The 19,846-nt window shown below is 38.6% G+C and overlaps 1 protein-coding gene across 2 annotated transcripts in view; it reads right to left on the minus strand.

Moving 5' to 3' along the window:
- The window catches only part of CTR9 (CTR9 homolog, Paf1/RNA polymerase II complex component), a 28,891-nt gene extending 9,553 nt beyond the window's left edge, over positions 1-19,338 (minus strand). For both annotated transcript variants that reach the window (XM_025356958.1, XM_025356957.1), the window contains exons 1-16: positions 18,666-19,338; positions 17,352-17,450; positions 14,914-15,153; positions 14,315-14,432; positions 13,271-13,360; positions 9,808-9,956; positions 8,082-8,189; positions 6,596-6,703; positions 6,255-6,491; positions 5,933-6,022; positions 5,701-5,829; positions 5,406-5,589; positions 3,657-3,745; positions 2,155-2,340; positions 1,989-2,076; positions 1,659-1,807 (exon numbers count right to left, since the gene is read on the minus strand). In XM_025356958.1, the coding sequence (XP_025212743.1) occupies positions 1,659-1,807; positions 1,989-2,076; positions 2,155-2,340; positions 3,657-3,745; positions 5,406-5,589; positions 5,701-5,829; positions 5,933-6,022; positions 6,255-6,491; positions 6,596-6,703; positions 8,082-8,189; positions 9,808-9,956; positions 13,271-13,360; positions 14,315-14,432; positions 14,914-15,153; positions 17,352-17,450; positions 18,666-18,710 (2,109 nt within the window). In that variant the 5' untranslated portion in view covers positions 18,711-19,338. The remainder of the gene's footprint in view (positions 1-1,658; positions 1,808-1,988; positions 2,077-2,154; positions 2,341-3,656; positions 3,746-5,405; positions 5,590-5,700; positions 5,830-5,932; positions 6,023-6,254; positions 6,492-6,595; positions 6,704-8,081; positions 8,190-9,807; positions 9,957-13,270; positions 13,361-14,314; positions 14,433-14,913; positions 15,154-17,351; positions 17,451-18,665) is intronic.
- Positions 19,339-19,846: the final 508 nt, after the last annotated feature.

The following is a 19,846-nucleotide window of genomic DNA, read 5'->3' on the forward strand; positions in this document are numbered from 1 at the left end:
ATTTTCATTTTGTAGCAAAATGGCACTGCAATTTTAAAGCTCTGTAAAAAGGTATTTTACCCTTTGGTTAATTCCAAAGAATAACTTGGGGAATGATTTTTGACATTCATCAGGATACATTTTGATAACATAAAAATCTGACCATTAGAAAAACTAGATGCTTGAAATGATTTCTTTCCATTTGAAATGTGGACCAACACTGAAAGAAGGGGTAAACAGATTGGAAAGCCTTTTTCACATTTTTAGCAATACTATCTAGAATCAGCTTATTGACCACTGACTAGAAATCATATACCTGTGTCCTTTGGGTTTTACTGTCTATACCTTTCTTAACAATTGGCAGAACATACCTACTGGCAATGAGTACAAGGAGTCTTACGGTTCTGATTGTTAACTTCTTGGTAAAACCAATACAATACTAGTGTTATTTGTGACATGAACATAGTACTTTTTGACCATGTAATACCTCTTGTCATAGGTAAGACCTTTTTCATGAAAAATGGTTAAGACAGGTTTTTCCTGAATATCCCTAGTAATTTGCATTTATAAAAGGCAACATTATCATTCAGCAGATCAGGAAGGCCAACCTCACAAAACACAGCCTCTGAAGCTACCATATACAATCTGGGTTCTGTGAGTTTCTGTGATTATCGACTTTCCAGTACTCTGAATACTGATGATAACCCACCCATTTTAGAAAAAGGTAAACCACTTCTCAGAGCCTGGATTGCTCTTTTCTTCTACTTTTTGTAAGCTTTTCCTTTCTGACCATAATATATCCCAGAGAGCCGAAGATCCTTTTTACTTTTTAATGTTATGGATGCTGAGTATGACTTTTATTTCAAACTCAAGCACTCAACAAATGTAAGCATAAAAAAAATCCTACAGTCATTAAATCTTATCCCTGTTTTCTTCTTTCTTTTTTTTTCCCGAGACAGAGTCTTGCTTTGTCACCCAGGCTGGAGTGCAGTGGTGCGATCTCGGCTTACTGCAACCTCCGCCTCCCTGGTTCAAGCAATTCTCCTGCTTCAGTCTCCCCAGTAGCTGGGATTACAGGCACGTGCTACCATGCCCAGCTAATTTTTGTATTTTTAGTAGACAGGATTTCACCAGGTTGGCCAGGCTGGTCTTGAACTCCTGACCTCATCATCCATCCGCGTCGACCACCTCGACCTCCCAAAGTGCTGGGATTACAGGTGTAAGCCACCATGCCTGGCCCGTTTTCTTTTAAATAAGTCATTTAACCTTTCTGAAACTCACAGTTCAGTTTCAGAAACTGAATACACAAATTAATATTAAATCCTACTACTTACTGGGTATTACTAATATGCTAGGCATGCTAGTGCCAAGCAGTTTTCATACTGGATCCTCACACAATTCTATGAAGTTAGGGTACAATTATCTCCATTTTATAGATAGGAAAACTGGCTCAGAAGGGATGTCCTTTGCCTGAGGCATGTAATTAATGGTGGAACCAGGACTTCCATCTCTGTCTGGATACCAAAGCCTGGCCTTAGCATTATATAATTATAAATCTCTAAATAGACACAGTATCACAAGAGATAGCATGCAGTTCCATGACAGGGCCAGAATGGCTAAGAAAATATCTGCTCAACAACGAACAAGATATAAAAATATCTTGAAAGAGAAGCTATTACCATCTGAACAGCGCTGATGTACTGCTTTTGCTCCACATAGATGTGTGCTAAGTTCAACCATACATCACTAATATCTGCTGTTGCTTCTCTTACTTGGGCAAATACATCACGAGCTTCACGAAAATATCCTTTGTGGGCCAAAACAGCTCCTAAAGATATAAAAAGGTTCACACTTAAGAATTTTCTAATTGGAGCCAGAAAAACAACTAAAAATTATATTTTAAAACAACTACATTCATCACATTTTAAGAAAAATTCTGATTTACAAACATTCCTCTGAAAGTACTCATTTAAGACAAATTGTTATAGGTACTCAAGTTTTATAATCACCTATGCCATTGGCAGCATACAGATTCTTTGCATCATTTCTGAGTACTTGTTTGTAGATGGCCAAAGCACGATCTTGATGACGCTTTTCCTATAGAAACAAGCACTCTTAAGATTCAAACAAGAAAGTAGAGTATCAGTTTTGTTTAAAAGGACAAAAAGAGATTACCTTTTCTCGATCTCGGGTGGGCTGATGTAAAGTTTGGAGCCACACGTTGCCAAGGGCTAGCATAGAATAGGTGTCACTCTGTGTGGATGGCTGTTTTAATATCCTCTCAAACTTCTTCTGTCCGGGACCCCATTCTTGTTTTGCCAAATGAAGATTGCCAATCAAAGACCAAGCATCTGGATGATCCTGAAACATACATATATGAAGAAGGAAAATCTGCAGTTTAGTTTGAGATAGATCAATCATCTTCCCACAACAGTTGATTACTGAAGAGGTTTACAAGCTATATTATGACAGTGGTTTTCTTTCTTTTCTTTGTTTCTTTTTTTTTTTTGCATGGCAATCCAAATTTATTGAACTACTGATGCTAAGTTATACAAAATTGTACCACTTTAATTAAGGCTTTCAGTTTACATTTGGCCACCTCAAAGTAGTTGTAACATTAGGTTGGTCAATTTAAATACTGTGGCTCCCTGTTGGATAGACACACAATCTTTACATCCAAACATTAATGCATACAAAGCAACAAGGCATTGTTAAATAAAACAGCAATACTTACTGCAAATTAGGCCTTGTGACCAATTACGTAAGATTAAAATTACTTCCCCACATTCACATCCATAGTACTCGTCCACCATTTAAAATCTCAACCAAAACGTTACACATGTGAAACCATCACTAACAGGCAAAAATACTAAACCTGTATATTTGGTATTGCAAATACACTTATGCATGAGCAAGCAAGGGATTCACAATGAGAATCTACAGCTGCAGAAGCCTGAAAATGATTTACAAAAATTGTTAAATCATTAAAAAATTGTTTGAAAATACACACTTCTTGTTGTAGACTCCCACATAACAGTGGTTTTCAAACTGAGAGTTGATACCCATTAGTGAGTTGTAAAATCAATTTAGTTAGTATTCAGTTATCTGCATAGTAAATGCAACAGAATGGAATAAAGTAAAAATATCAGTGTGTCGTCCATTGGCAAAAGCAAATAATGATTTGTGAAACTTTCATTTCAGTTGTTTGTCTACATACACATTTGTGTGTACTAGGCTATGATGTGAAATCTATTTCTTTTTGTGGGCCCTCAAAACGTTTAGATGACCTCTATGGTTCCATCCAAAATCCTAAGATACTATGATTCTATAAAGTTCTCTCATATGGTACTAACTAAACTGAAAGTGAAGTAAACTAGAGTAAACACAGGAGCCAGGTCACATTTGTTGAAGTGGAGTGAAGGGACAGGATGGGGGAAGGGAAGAAAGAATAAGGAAGACAATAGGAAAGATTTATATAAAAAACATGGTCCCTATTTATAACATGATTAATAATGCAACCTAATACATTCTTTAGTATCTAACGAGTGAATGAAAACAAAACAAAACAAAAAGATGGCAAAACCAGGAAGATGTAGCCATTAAAAGGAAAAACTGATTTATGGGGAAGGAAAAGTGAAAATAATTATTTCTCAAACCTAAGAGTTAATATTACCAACCTGATTAATCTGAAGAGCTTCCTTAAACCAATCTGAAGCCTCATAAAAGTTTCCTTTGTCTCTAGCCATGGCTCCTAGGCGCAAATAGCCTGAAAACATATTTAAAAGTTTTTATATCCCAAATATTAGCTATAAAGTATCATAATTTTAAAGTCGTACTTTTGAAACAAATTTTTTTCATTAATACAGCCATACAAGAAACATAAAAGTCCCAAAGGTCAATAATCAATCATCAATCCAACAAGTTAAAGAATAATTTTGTCACCAACTAGACTTACTGTCTGAAATCTAAGACTTACCTCTGCCACTCCACTCCCAATTCTAGGTCCCTGGTCTAAGTCCTTATCTCAAGCTAAGTTATTTAAAAAGCTTGGAACTGGCCCATTTCTAATTTCTCTCCAATGCACACCATTGTCAGTTACCTTTTTAAAAAAAAGCTGCTTGTAATATGGCAAAATAGTGAAAGTCTGATGAATAGGTATTACTGCTTAGAAGACCTGGGCTCTAACTGGGGTTCTTCCATTAAATAACAGTGAAGTGCTACACAAATGTAAGTTGTTGTTTTCTCTAGGAAATGTCACTTCTCTAAAGAAACCAATAATGGTTCACTACTGCCTATCAAATCAATTCAAATTCAGTCTGGCATTCAACTGAAATCTTGCTTATTTTAAATCACTTTTGCATCCATAACAGCATGACAGGCACTAAGTTAATAGCTCCCGATATGCCGGGCATGGTGGCTCACACCTGTAATCCCAGCACTTTGGGAGGCCATGGTGGACAGATCACCTGAGGTCAGGAGTTCGAGACCAGCCTGACCAATGTGGCAAAACCCCATCTCTACTAAAAATACAAAAATTAGTTGGGCGTGGTGGTGGGCCCCTGTAATCCCAATTACTCAGGAGGCTGAGGCAGGAGAATCGCACCAACCCGGGAGGCAGAGATTGCAGTGAGCCGAGACTATGACATTGCACTCCAGCCTGAGTGACAGAGCAAGACTCCATCTCACACACACACACACACACACACAAAAAGCTCCTGATTTACTAGAGTGAAAACATCATGCTTTAGGTTCTTTTTAAAGAAAGTACAAAAACAAAACCAAAAAACCCTCATACATACAAATAAAATTAAGTACCCTATGTAAATTATTATTATTTAAAATATAAAGATGGGATCTCGCTATTGGGATTGCTTAGGTTGGTCTCGAACTCCTGGACTCAAGTGATCCCCCTGCCTTGGCCTCCCAAAGTGCTGGGATTCCAGGCATGAGCCACTATGCCAGGCCTAAATTATTTTTTAATTAAAAGCTTTCCATATTTTACAGTCTATAGGTTGCAAAACTCAAATTAGGACATTTTAGTAATAATTATTTCAAGGAAAAGCACTTCTCTTTCTCTATAAACATTGCAAAAATGTTCATATGAAATCAAAACAGGATGTTTCAAAGGTAAATGCATTATCAAATACGCCAAGGAGTTGTTAAAAGCCTAACAAAAGTAGTTGACCCACTGAAGATAGCGTAGTCATTGAAATATGGTCCAGTTGGTTTTAGTTGCTTATTTATAGCACAAATGTAAGTAAAACTGCACCTTTGTTTTAAGGCCACAAATCTGCCCTGGAGAAATGGGGACATCAGAACCTTAAAAATTTTTGACTATCAAATCTAAATTTTTTTTCAGGCTAAATTTTTGCTGCTCTTGTGGGAATGAAGGCATTTCATTACATAAAGAAGTTTAAAATCCTTACAGTCAACATAATTAGGATGTTCGCGTAAGATGTTTTTATACAGTTTTTCTGCTTCATGGAATTCACACATCGCCTCATATAGCCTGGCGAGGTTGTATGATGTGGTCACGGAAATGGCGTTATAGTAATGCTCATCATGTTCTGCCTCTGCTTTTGCACGGTCCAATGATGCCAAAAAATATTTCTATGAGAAAGAAAAATCACACTGTTAAAAGACTTAGTTTATACACTTTTTAAAAAGCCGTGCATTCAACTTGATTCAGTATAAAAGAAGGAAATATTTCTATTTTCCTACCTTAGCCTCCCCTAGGTTTCCAAGTCTAAAATGGAGGGCACCCACATTATTGAGAATCTCTGGGGGGACATCGGCCTGCACTTTCTCCTGCAGGATTCGTGTTGCTGTTCCATAGGCTGAAAGGGCACCCTGTATCATGATTGACAGAAAAAGGTATAAGTGGAAGAGAAACACTACACCAGGCTTACAAAAAACACATCATGTGGGAGATTAAAAAACATGACTCAAACACCTGTATATCAGTCTGTTCCAAGATTTGTGCCAATTCAATCCAAGCTTCAACATCATCGGGATACTGTTCCGTGACCTTCTTCAAATGGCCCTGGCATAAAAGAGATTGTTAAGCTGAAGTATTCCATGAATAGGTTGTCAAAATTAAAAGTGGGGGCTATTTAAGTTTGTTTAATAAGTCCATTGTTTGTTATCTAAACTGGAACAAGCTCAGCTAACAAAACTGTTTATATCATATTTCTACTAGCAATAACAGGAAATGAGAAATGGAAGTTTTGGGATAACTAACAGTAAACAGCTAAGACTTTAAAAAAAAGACGTACCTTGGCAATATCTCGTTTTTCTTGATCTTCTGAGGCAGCATACAGAGAGCCAAGAATTTTCATAGTTTCATAATTATTAGGATAAGCTTTCAAAACCTTCTCAAAGCATTGAGATGCATTTTCTTTGTCACCTCGATAAATATACATTTGTCCCAAACCAAAAAACGGGAGCACAAAAGAGGAAGAGGCAAACTGTGTGGCTTGATAATAGTACTGAAAAGCTTGGTCATAATCTTCCTAAAGAATGAAAATAAAACAAGACGAATATGAACAGAAGTATTGGAAAGACTTAAAACACCGTAAGTAAAAAGATTACACATTTAGAGAAGTTATAAAATTACCTGAACATGGAATGATCTAGCTAGCTGATAGCAGCTCTCTGCTTGCATAGCTTCCACTTCTGTATTATGGAATGCATGGAGGGCCAGATGCTGGACTTTACTATAATCCTGAACGAAGATCAGAAAGTCAACTGAGTGAACTCATAAGACTAGCTTGCATAGCTCTTTTATCTTAGACTAACATTTCATTTACCTGTAAGATACATTTCCATCTTCTCCATAAATAATTGCCTTTCAGTGCTATAACAGTTATAGCCTAATCAATAACTCACTATGAAAGGGTAGTATGTTTCTACAGCCAGAGAGTAAAGCACTGTGGTTAGTCTAAGGTCACATAGCTATTAACCACAGTGCTTTACTCTCTCTGGCTGTAGAAACATATGCTCCTTTCATAGTGAATTATTGACTTTAGACTATTAACTCTTCCTCAATTTACCCATCCACAAAATGGGAATAAGATTACCTACATCATAGAATTACTGTGAAGATTACATAAGTAAATTCATAAAATGCACTTTTTTTTTTTTTTTTTTTGAGACAGGGTCTCACTCTGTCACATGGGCTGTAGTGCAATGGTGCCACCATGGCTCACTGCAGCCACGACCCCTCAGGCTCAAGTGATCCTCCCACCTCAGCCTTCTGAGTAACTGAGACTACAGGTATGTGCCACCATGTCCAGCTAATTTTTAAAATTTTTTGTGGAGATGAGGTCTCACTATGTTGCCTGTGCTGGTCTTGAAATCCTGGGCTCAAGCAATCCTCCCACTTCAGCCTCTCAAAGTGCTGGGATTACAGGCATGAGCCACTACTCTCAGTAGATTTAGTATTTTAAGAAACCTAAAATACCACTGCTTCTACAGAATTAGTGGCAACTTAAAAAATACAACATGATCAACATGCAAAATAAACAAAACCGTCAGTGACTCCTTGTTCCCTACATAGTATGTCCAAATTCTGATATTACACAAATGCTCCACTATCTGAATCCAAAGCATTGCCTACCATAAAAATATTATATACTATTTCATAGATATGTGTGTCTTTCCTTTTTCAACTCTCTGGTGACCTCTTCCTAAAAACCTAGTTCAAAAGCTCTGCAGCCTTGGTGAAAATTCACCTTAGCCACCTGACCACTTCCTCATTTCTCTACCATAAATGAGTAGAAACCTTTATTTTTACACTTACATTTGTTTACATGGCTGCTTTTTCTATGAAACTGAACTCCCTGAGTACAGAAACCATGTTTTACTCATCTCCGCATCACCACCACAGTGTTGGGTACAGTATGTAGGGGTCAATAAATATTAAGCAAATAAATGAATAAACAAACGTATGTACCCCCACGTAACTAATACAACAAACTCTATAATTTGGAAGGGGGAAAATCTGACATTTTCAAATTTCTTTCCAAGTTTAAAAAAGAAATAAAATATCGATTGCAGTATAGAAAAACAAAAATCAGAATTTAAAAATAAATGATTTCTACCTTTTTGAAGAAAAAGTGATTTGCCAAGTGGTTCAATACCATAGGGTTGCTAGGATCAATAGTATAGGCTCTGGAAAGAAGCTGGACGCCATTTTTAATGGAATCAGCCTAAAAGAAAACATTGCAACAAGGTGGAGCGAAAACAATACTAAATCAGCACTTTTCAAAGTTTTCTTCAGTCACAAGAAATAAGGTTATAAACCCTAAGATCAGACACTAAAACAGATTAGAAGCCTCTTATGATTTTTAAATATCTGTATTGCATTTGTAATTAAATCTCCCTTTTAATCCTTAATTTTTTTGTGTGTCACTTTTTTTTCCCTCTTTTTATTTTCTTGTTCAGTTCTTGCTTGAGATTTACCTACTTTATTAGTCCCTGCCCCTACTTCTCCCACAAAAAGCCACCTTTGTTTTTATTTATTTATATTCATTTTTATTTTTTTTCAGACAGGAGCTCACATGTTGCCCAGGATAGAGTGCATTGGCATGAACACAGCTCACCGCAGCCTTGACCTCCTGGGCTCAAACAACCCTCCTGCTTTGATCTCCCAAAGTGCTGGGATTATAGGTGATAGCCACCATGCCTGGCCTTTACCACCTTTGGTTTTATTGAACCGAGCTGTTTTCTTCATGTGGCTGATACTGGTGGATTACCCAACAGCCATTTTATCACTTATCCTGCTAACAGAATCCAGATTTTGTAGCCTGTGAAAATCTTTTGAGTTTAGGAAGGAAAGCTCCCTTCCCCTCTTCCCCAGGCCTGGGGCATGAATCATGACTGACCTACACCAGTCCAGATAATCTATTCCTCTGGCCTAAGGTAGTGGTTCTCAACTGAGGATGAAGTCATGTTTGGTTATCACAACTGGAGGAATGCTACCGGCATTTAGTGGGTAGAGGCCAGGGATGCTGTTAAAATAAACATCCTACAATGGAAGGGACAGTTCCCCACAACAAAGAATTATCCAGCCCAAAATGTCAATAGTACTGAGGCTGAGAAACCTGGGCATACATGTTTTGGACAATTATACATAAAGGGAAGCATAATGGAGAGCTTCCTTCTCAATACAAGACAAGGCTTCTCTAAGAGAATGCCTTTTTATCCTTTCCCTTTCCTCCCTCTTTATAAGATCAATGGAATTAACGAGAAGCTGGAGATGCTGCAGCCATCTTGTGACTATGAGGTGACAGACATGATGAAGAAAGGCTGCACATTAAGGAAGGGAGGACAGAATTATATAAAATCATAGGTTTGATGACAAGGAGCTATCAAATTTGAGACCTTTGACAACTGGTTTAGTGAACAGTAAAAGCCCTTATGTTTAAAGCACTGAGATGTGTTTTTTGTTACTTGCAGTGGAAGCATTCCAAACTGATATACAAGTCTACAACCCCTTATCTGAGATTCTGAAATCTAAATGCTCTAAAAAACAAATTTTTTTTTTTTTTTTTCGGTAATCTTGGAGCAAACTCATTTGGTGGCAATACTACCTGAATTGTAACACTATCCTACTAGTGTGAACAGTCTATCATTTTGCCACACAAATGTAAGTTTGCTTTTGGGGTAGTGCCCCAATAACTGGGTATTATACATTACAAAGTATAGGTACCTTTCTGTAATCTGTAGTCTTAATTTCTAAGACACATCTGGCTCCGAGAGTTTTAGGTAAGAGGCTGTGGGCTTGACAAAGCAGTTAGAAGCTAGATACTTTTTTCACTTACATACCTCTTTATTGTTGAGTTCTAGAACAGCCAGTCCAACTAATGCTCCCACGCATTTGGAATTGAGTTCCAGGGCTCTGCTGAATGCCAGACGAGCTTTTTCCAGTTTGTTAAGTTTCACAAAGCAATGACCCATTCCTAAACGAACTTCCGCTATAAAATGAAGTCATTCAATTTGTTAAACTAGGGCATTTTTTAGGGTTCAATTACAAAAATGCTTAAACATTCTCTATTTGTGAGTTGCAAAATCCCCAAAATTAACCTCAGTATAACTACACTATAAAATCTTTTGATCTATCACAAACTTGCTTTCCTTGGAGGCTACATCATACCACGTTCCAACCCTCTCCCCTATCACCGACACATTTCTCACCATAGAACAGAATACTATAATACTGGTATTTTTCTTGTCTTCTAACAACGCTGCTAACCATATCTTCAATTTCTCATTACTGAAGAATGATTTTTCAACAGAGAACAAAAGTTCCACTAAGACCTTAAATGTGACTGATTATGTGCACATACCATTGTTCCCTTCAGAGCTCTGCTCACATGTGCCACCTCATTTCAAGACCATGCCAAAACACAAACAAGTTCCCATCTAAAGCCAATTGCCATACTGGTCACTAGATGCCCTCTTATCTATTTAAGGATACTGCTTCAGCAACCCTCCCCTATTTTTTCTCTCTACTGGATCATTCATTCTCATCTATACATAAACATTCTCCCATCTTATAAAAATCCTCTCTTGAATATCTCTTTCCAGTTGTCAATCATGTCTGTTCTTCCTTTGATAGCAAAACTCCCAGAAAGATCTAGCTACGCTTGCTATGTCTAATTCCTTTCCTTCCATTTTCTCTTGAATACACTCCAGTGAAGCTCTCACCCCACTATTCCAGTAAAACTGCTTTTATCAAGGTCACTATGGATTTGTATGCTGCTAAATCCAATGATCAATTCTGTCCTTATTTTACTTGGCCTAACAACAGAATTTGACACTGTTGGTCATCATCTTCTTTTGGAAACATTTTACATTTGCTTTTAAGGACAATGCACTTACCCTATTTTCCTCCTATACCTCTGGCTATTATCTTTTCAGTCTCCTTTGTGGATTCTTCCTTATTTTCCTTATCTCTTAATGCCAGAGTGCTCTAGGGCTCCACCTTCAGACCTCTTTTCTATTTGCACTCATTCACAGCTTTATACACTATCTATATGTTGATGATCTCAGCCCAGACCTCTTTCCTGAATTCCAGCCTTTCTGAGCTCTTCATCAATTTTAAATAACGGGATTTGGAAAATATGATTAAGTATAGAGTTTACTGGGGTGCAAGCTGTGAGAATGGCCACTGGAAAAGTACTGATTCCAAATGAGTGATATCAGCGTTTTCCAAAGTGAAAAAGTTAAAGTTTTAATTATTTGGGGGAAACAGAGAAGTTCTAGCAGGATTATAACATTTTAAAATATAACACCAGGTGCATATGTTACAGCAATTTGATTGGTTACAAATTGCTATATTCTAAAAAGATTATTTTATTGCTCCATGTGAGGGGGGTCTTATTTGTGGCACCATTTGATCTTAATTATTTACAGCAAAAAAAAAGGCAGAAATTGCAACTGCATGCCACGTGACTCAGATTGTATAGCCACATTCTTCTCAAGGCTCAGGATAAAGCTCGAAAAGCTTTAAGTTTGAACTGTTTAATTTGCCAACTTATATGTCTAAAAGGTATTTCAAACTTTTCATGTCTAAAACTAGTTCCACTTAAACTATTTCCCAAATATAATAAAATATAACTCTACTTTTCCAATTGCTTGTGCAAGGGAGTTATCTTTGACTCTTCCTCTCTGTTTCACACATCATATCTACTCCATCAGCTCTCCTTTCAAGACATGTGTAGAATCTGACCACTTGTACCAACTCCACTATTACCTCCCTAGTGTGAGCCACAATCACCTCTGACCTGCCTGCCTGCAGATGCCTTCTTCCTGCTCTCCCTGCTTCTGTCCTTGACCCCCTCCCCTTGAGCCCCACTCTAATCTCAACCCCAAAGCTCCAACAATCCTTTTAAATATAGGTCAGATCATGTCACTCCTCTGCCCAATGCCCTCCAATGGCTTCCCGTCTCTGTCGGTGTAAAAGCTAAAGTCCTTACAATAATCTGTGATGCCCTGTGTGATTAGTCAGTTCCTGGTTATAGTTTTGACCCCATTTCTTACTACTTCTCACCCCCCCTCTTTCTCCATTCCAGATACAATGGCCTCCTTATTCTTCCTTAAACTTTCCTCTTTCCTCTGGACCTTTGTACCTTCTATGCTTCCTCTCTAGGAGTGGTCTTCTCCTATATATCTGCCTGGCTTCTGGTTGTTTTTCAGGTCTTCACACAAACGTTACTATCTCTGATGAGTTTCCTTGGTCATCCTTTCTAAGCAACTCCTGATGCTTCTCACACCCTTTTTCTGCTTTATTCTTCTCCTTAGCTCTTACTGGTAGCTTACACATCATACATATTTTACTATTTATCTTGCCCACTGAAAACTGAACTCCATGAGGGTAGGAACTTTTGTCTCTTTGATTAATTGCTACATTCTCAGGGTTTAGAACTGTGCCTGTCACATACTCAGTAAAAATTTGCTACATGAATGACATTTCGGAAAGAAAAATAATATAGGGCAAAAAGATTATATTATAATCTACTATCCAGACTTTTTTTTTCTTGAGACAGGGTCTTGCTCTGTTGCCCAGGCTGGAGTGCCATGGCATGAACATGGCTCACTGCAGCCTCAAATGCCTAGGCTCAAGCAATCCTTCTGCCTTAGCCTCTTGTGTAGCTGTGACCACAAACACTATCATGTGCAGCTGATTTTCTATAGAGACGGGGGTCTCACTTTGTTGTGCAGGCTGGTCTCAAATTCCTGGGCCCAACAAGCAATCCTTCTACCTCAACCTCCCAAAGTGCTGCGATTACAGGCATGAACCAGTGCGCCCAGCCCCTATCTATTTTTTTTTCCCCTTGAGACAGGGTCTCGTTCTGTTGCCCAGGCTGGAACGCAATGGCACAATCATGGCTCACAGCAGCCTCAACCTCCCAGACTCAAGCGATCCTCCAGCCTCAGCCTCCTAAGGAGCTGGGACCACGGGTGTGTGCCACCATGCTGATGTAACTTTTTCATTTTTTGTAGAGACAGGGTCTCACTACGTTGCCCAGGCTGGTCTCAAACTCCTGGGCTCAAGTGGTCCTCCTGCCTCAGCCTACCAAGTGCTGGGATTATTGGCATGAGCCACTGCACCTGGCCTTACCATCCAGTTTTTGACTCAAACGTAGCACTAAAAAAAAAAAAATCATGATTCTGACACTTCAATAATCTAACAATATCTTTTCATAACTAACTTCATAAGCAACTGACAAATCCTCAATGTTTTAAGCTGGGTCATACAGAGTTTGGACATAAATTTTTCTCTTACCTGGACATCCTGGGTTAGTACGCAATGCTTTCTTATAGTAAGCAAGAGCTCCCCTGTAATCCTTCTTGTTGAAGGAAATGCAAGCTTTACCTGTAAAGATTTTTAAAAATAAACATAGTGTCTGATTAAAGGCCACAAGTCTATTATGCTTTACACTAACTTATCTAAGTTAAATACATCGCTCAGTAAGAAATACTTGAAAATAGTGAACAAAATTTCATATTAAAAATTCGTTTTTCATAAAAGTATATTAATTTATGTCTAAAAATAAAACTTCCTGTTTTCATGTGAAATGTTATGAAGTTAGCAAACTAACATAGGAACAGACAACTGAATACCGCCTGTTTTCACTTATAAGTGGGAGCTAAATGATGAGAACACATGGACACACAGTGGTGAACAACACAAACTGGGGCCTTTTGGAGGGTGGAGGGTGGGAGGAGGAAGAGGATCAGGAAAAATAACTAATAGATACTAGGCTCAATACCTGAGTGATGAAATAACCTGCACAACAAACTCCCATGACACAAGTCTATCTATGTAACAAACCTGCACTTGTATCCCTGAACTTAAAAACAGTTTAAAAAATGTTATAAAATAATAATTGAAATAGCTTGAAGTTGTCTAAGTAGAGATTGCTTATTGGCTCTTCAGAAGTGAATAACCAATTACTCTTTTTTGAAAAAATTATTTTTTGTAGAGATGGGGTCTTGCTATGTTGCCCCAGCTGGTCTTGAACTCCTGGTCTCAAGTGATCCTCCTGCCTCAGTCTCTCAAAGGGCTGGGATTACAGGTATAACGAGACAGGGTCTCAAAGTGCTGAAATCACACTGTGCCTGGCCTAAATAATAATTACTCTTAACTGGTATATATTTTATTTCCACAATTTCAACAATATTTGTTGTAGCTAATTTCATTTGTAACAACATAAAGCTCTTCTACTGTGCTGTCTAGCTGAGTTATTAAGAAGCTATTACAAAGAAATATATTATAGGTATATGCTGAAAACAATTGTTTCCTAATATGTTGCCAAAGATCACTTACCAAGAAGCGCTGGAATATTATTTGGAGACTGATTGAGTACAAAATGAAACTGTGCATCAGCTTGATCCATTTTGTCACCCTCAAGGAGGCAAAAGCAGGCTCTTCCCAACAAATGGTTCTATAAAGTAATGTATTATCTTAGACTTTACCCCCATATACCATGAACGTGTAACACTAAAGTGAAAACCAAATAGCAAGGAGGTGGAGCACAGTGCAAATTCCCCTATCAAATGTAATGTGCTTAAGCTAATAACAAGTAATTCTTAATTACAAAATGAGAAATTATCCTGAAATGTAAGTCTTCTGCGCCAGTAACAATGACCAAAAGAAAAATTTTAATTCCTTAAAATATCCTTGAAATTCACCTGGAGATAATAAAATTACTGGTACAAGTTTTATGTACTAAATTTGCCCATATTACTTAAACAGTACAAAAACCAAAGCATTCCAATTTTAATGAGGAACCTTTCTTCTTTTTGACTCTATCAACCATGTTATTTGAAGAAAAATTCTTTCAAAAAATCTGCTCTCACACACATTTTGCTTTCATGTGCTTTTCCCCCCTTCATAAATGGAAAGAAATTTGACTTTATTTTTACCTGATCATACATAATAATTTTATCGGCCATTGTGTACAATAAGGTGGCCTGTGTAATAAGATCCTTTTTATTGTCCTTATTCTTTTCTTTCCGAGCCTGTTGTACATAATACGCTGCCAATGTATCCAAGCAAGTCATCTGGTCTTTTTCATGGTCTCTATAGTCCAAATTGCCATCTATACGTGCTGCTTCCAACAATTTTACAAACTCTTCTGTTTTTCCTTGCTTGTAGTATTCCAGCTATAGGTAATGAAACAAATTAGAATCACTAAAGCATATGTCCATATAAAAAGTTGTACATAAATGTTTATAGCAGCTTTTTTTGTAATAACAAAAAACTGGAAACAATCAAAATGTTGATTAACAGGTGAATGGATAAACAAGCTGTGGTGTATCCATAAAAAGGATACTATCCTACAATGAAAAGGAATGAACTATTAATACATGCTACAACATGGATAAATCTCAAAGTAATTATGCTGAATGAAAGAAATCAGACCAAAAAAAAGAGTACATATTGTGTGATCCTATTTATATAAAACTCTAGAAAACATAAAACAATCTCTAGTGTCAGAGAGCAGACCAGTGATTGTCTGGCACAGGGATTGGGGTGGGGTGGGGGGCTTGTGGGGAGTGGTACAGAGGACAGTTTTGGAAGGTGATGGATGTATTCATTAACCTTGATTGTGGTGACGGCTTCAGAGGTATATACAGATGATAAAACTTATCAAATGGTAAATGTCAAATATGTGCAATTTATTATAAATCCATTAGACTTTAATAAAGCTGTTTAAAAAACTGGAGTGACTTAAAATGTTCCAAATCTGCTACTTATCTAGCAATAGTTGATTTCTAACTAAAATTTTCAGACAAGTGGAGCCTAAGAGAGAAAACAAGAGTGAAAGATATGAAGAATTCTAAATAGAAAACTTGGCTTCTGGTTCTAGAGCTACCAAAAATTATCTGTGATTTGGGCCTGTTTAATAACTTCTCTAGGCATCTGTTTGACTTATAAATAATAAAAGAAATATCCACTAGGTGTGGTGGTATGCACCTGTAATCTACTACTTGGGATGCTGCAGTGGCAGGATGGCTTGAGCCCAGGAGTTTGAGTCTAGCCTGGGCAAAATAGAGAGACTCTGTCTCTATGTGGAATATCCACCATTTATTAACCACTGACTATTTGTCACATACCATGAAAGGAATTTCATATACATATTCTCTAATCTGTACAACCACTCTATGAGGTAGATGCTAACATCTCTATATTTTAAATGCGGACATATGCTCAGAAGTTAGATCACTTGTTTAAGGTCACATAGCTAGTTAGCAGCCATGCAGAGACTTGATCTAACCCCAAAGCCTACATTCTTTTCCCTATAAAAATCTATATCCCACAATGTTTCATTAATCTATTCTACTACAGGTGCCATGCTAATCCTCCAATATTCTAATTTTTGTTTAAGTGCTGTTAAGGAAGGCATATGTACTTAAAAAAAAAAATTTTATATATATATATACACACACACACACACACACACACACACACCCCTAAATTACCGCATGGTTTTAAAAAATGTGTGTGACAAGGAGGCTTGGTCTCCATTGAATAAGCAAACTTGGCACTTCAAGTCAAGAAGGCACTGCTTGTCACTGAAAATACTTCTCTGTAAATCCACATCCAAAAGGAAGAAACTCTTAGAGCAGTCTTGAGCATGGGATGTAAGCCCAATTCCAGACCTATTTCTCTGATTCTTCAAGACAATATTAGGAGACTCTTCTGTATGTTTGTATGAAAGCAATGTGGCACATCTCCTTAGGAATAATGACTGTAACATTTATATTACCTATTCCTATAAAAAGGAAACATCATTATGCAGCTGATGCTGGCAAGTAGAGGATATAGAATTTTAGGCTTTCTGACTGGATTTTCTTGAGAATCTCCAGTAAGATTCACATTGAAGGAGACTAAATAGGACAAAAAATGTAAGCCTGAGATAAACTTCACCCAAAAGAACTTCTGTGGGGTTTTCCTGGAACCTAATCACTTTCTAGAATATTTTAAGGGAAAAGTTTTATTATTATAGGAAACAATGTTAAGCAGCAATGTTCACACAGAAGCACTTCCCTTCTTTTCAGCTTGTCTATAAACCATAAGGCAGCCTTCACTGAGCAAGCACTAAATAATCACATATTCAATATAGAGTAGTACTTAAATGAATTTTGCCTTTACCAACATACACTAATTCACCAGTAGAGTAGCATATCACTTAGGAAAATGGCCTTATTGTTTCATAAATTATTAACACAATTAATTTCCATACACATGGTATAATTAATCTATCATGCAGCCAAGCTGGCTATTACTATATCTGAAAACAGAAACTACATATTTTCCTAGTCAACAAATAAAAAATATTTGCTACATGAATACTGACCGCCAAAGCAATCCATATGTGCAGTTGTGTGTGTTCCTGTTTCAGAATACTGATAACTTCATCTCCCTCCGGTAACTGATCGAAGTCAAGTTCAATGACCTAAAATACAAAATGTAGGTCTTAACTCTTATTCCGCTTTAAAATTCAAATTTCATCTGTGCTGCTTTTCTTGAATATAATCAACATGCATATACATAGAGTAGGTGTTCACTTTCAATACGGTTGAGCTAATACATGTTAATGTTTAAGGAGTACATGACAAATAGGTTATACTATAATAAAGAGCGAGCTCAGAGAAGCAAACAAACCCTGCTACTTGTCCCCAAATCACTGGAACTATAAAATGCTAGAAATGGTCTGCTTACTCAAAAATAACAAAACAAAATCCTACTTAACATAGAATCCAAGTAAAGTGCAGATAAGCACCCTAGAGACTCTCATGCCATAGGTCTGACTCCTTGAGATGCATGACCCTACAGGCCATGCAAAGTTGAATGCCACTGCACACATTAATCATGGAGGTGGCACCTGCGTGTAACAGACAGTCCTGACTGTAAGCACAAAAATAATAATAGGAAAATGTCCTGGAGTTAGAGGCAATGACTACACAACTTTGCGAATACACTAAAAACCACTGAATTTTATACCTCAATATTATATCTCAAACAAAAAAATAAAAATAAGAGTATAAGATATACAAGAAGACTGAACATCAAAGCTGAGAGCTTTACTCAGACAAGCCACAGGCCACCCATGAATGAGACATAGGTAAACGAGAGGAGGTTAAATTCTATCAGCACACAGGGGCGGCTACATCTTGGGCTATCTCGCTGAAGGAGAGTTGATGTAGAGAACATAGTGCACCATGACAGACTCGAGTTTCTAAGGGAGAAGAGGTGACCTCCTATATATTCCCAGGGAAAGATCTCGAGCTTGAGCAGCATATAAACCCCGGTAACATCAGAGCCCACCTCTGTAATCTGCGAGGTGTTTTACAGTTTATCGGGTACTCTCACACCTCTGCTCCCGCGTGTTGTTTAGGAAAAGAGTAGCGCACTGTCAAATACGAATAGGCTGGAGAGGAACTTTCAAGAACTCCTTCTCCGAGTGGCCCTGAGGCTGCAGAGACGCGGTGCTCCCTGCCCGAGAGGGCACAGGAGCTGAAGAAGAAGATGATCAGACCTTGGCCAGGGATTTTGATCAGGGCTCTTAGGGAAGGAGGATGCTTTCGCTTCAGAAACGAAGTCGAGCGAAGTCGGTGGGGGCGATCATACAAGTTCACGGCCCCCACCCGCCTCCATACACGACACTTACCTCGTCAGTGTCCCGGAGGGGAATCTCGATGGAGCCCCGCGACATGATGGGGTCAGAAGGCGAGCAAGTGTCTCGCCCCGCCGCTCCGCAGCCGGTAGTCTCCGCTTCAGGCTAGTCCAGAGGTGAGTGACGGCTCCGGCTCTGGTCTTGACTGCCGCCCCGCGGCGCCGCCAGAGCTCTGGCTTCTCCTTCCCGTCAGCCGCTTAAACAACGAGCAGCGGACGGCGGACGGCCACTTCCGGCGACCCCGCCCCCTGTCCCGGAAGCACTCCCGCGGGAGCGTGCCCTACGCGAGCTCGCCCTGTGGCTCCGGTGTTTCCGTTTTGGTGTTGGCGGTTCAGAAGCTTTCGTTGGCGTGTCAGCTGTAGGGCCGTAGGGTGTGACCCGAGAGCCTGCAGGACCTTCGGAACCATGTGGCGTTTGACTTTCCTCAGCGCTGGCTCGGCCCCAGATGAAAGCTTGGAAGGCGTAGCCGCTTGGTCCCGCGGTGGGCGGGGCCTCTGCCTGACGTGGACCTCTTGGGATGGGCCTGGCCAATCCTGTTGTCTTCCCAAGATTGTTGTGGATAATTCTGTCTTTCGTTCTGCAACCCAATCATTAGTTCATCTTTTGGTCCCCGTTGGGTGTAAGTCATACCTATGATACCTTTGTGACTAGTTTAAATAAAAAATTTACAATTAATTCGGTAATCATTGTGATAATTCATGTCTTTTTTTTTTTTTTTTTTTTTTGGTTCTTCGAAGCATGTAAGAGGATCTAGTGTATTTGGGATTTAAATAAAATTGCAGAAGAGGCCGGGCGCGGTGGCTTATGCTTGTAATCCCAGCACTTTGTGAGGCCAAGGCGGGCGGATCATCTGAGGTCAGGAGTTCAGAGACCAGCCTGACCAGCATGGTGAAACCCTGTCTCTACTAAAAATACAAAAATTAGCTCGGCGCGGTGGTGGGCGCCTGTAATCCCAGCTACCCGGGAGACTGAGACAGGAGACTCGCTTGAACCCGGGAGGTGGAGGTTGCAGTGAGCCGGGTAGGCCCCACTGCACTCCAGACTGGGGACCGATCGAGACTCCACCTCAAAAAAAAAAAAAAAGAAATTAATTTTAGTAATATATTTTATTTAACGTGATATATCCAAAATCTCGTTTCAACATGTAATCAATATAAAAATTCAGATAATTTTTA

This window comes from Theropithecus gelada, chromosome 14, assembly GCF_003255815.1.
Source record: "Theropithecus gelada isolate Dixy chromosome 14, Tgel_1.0, whole genome shotgun sequence".
In the NCBI taxonomy this organism is placed as follows: Eukaryota; Metazoa; Chordata; class Mammalia; order Primates; family Cercopithecidae; genus Theropithecus; species Theropithecus gelada.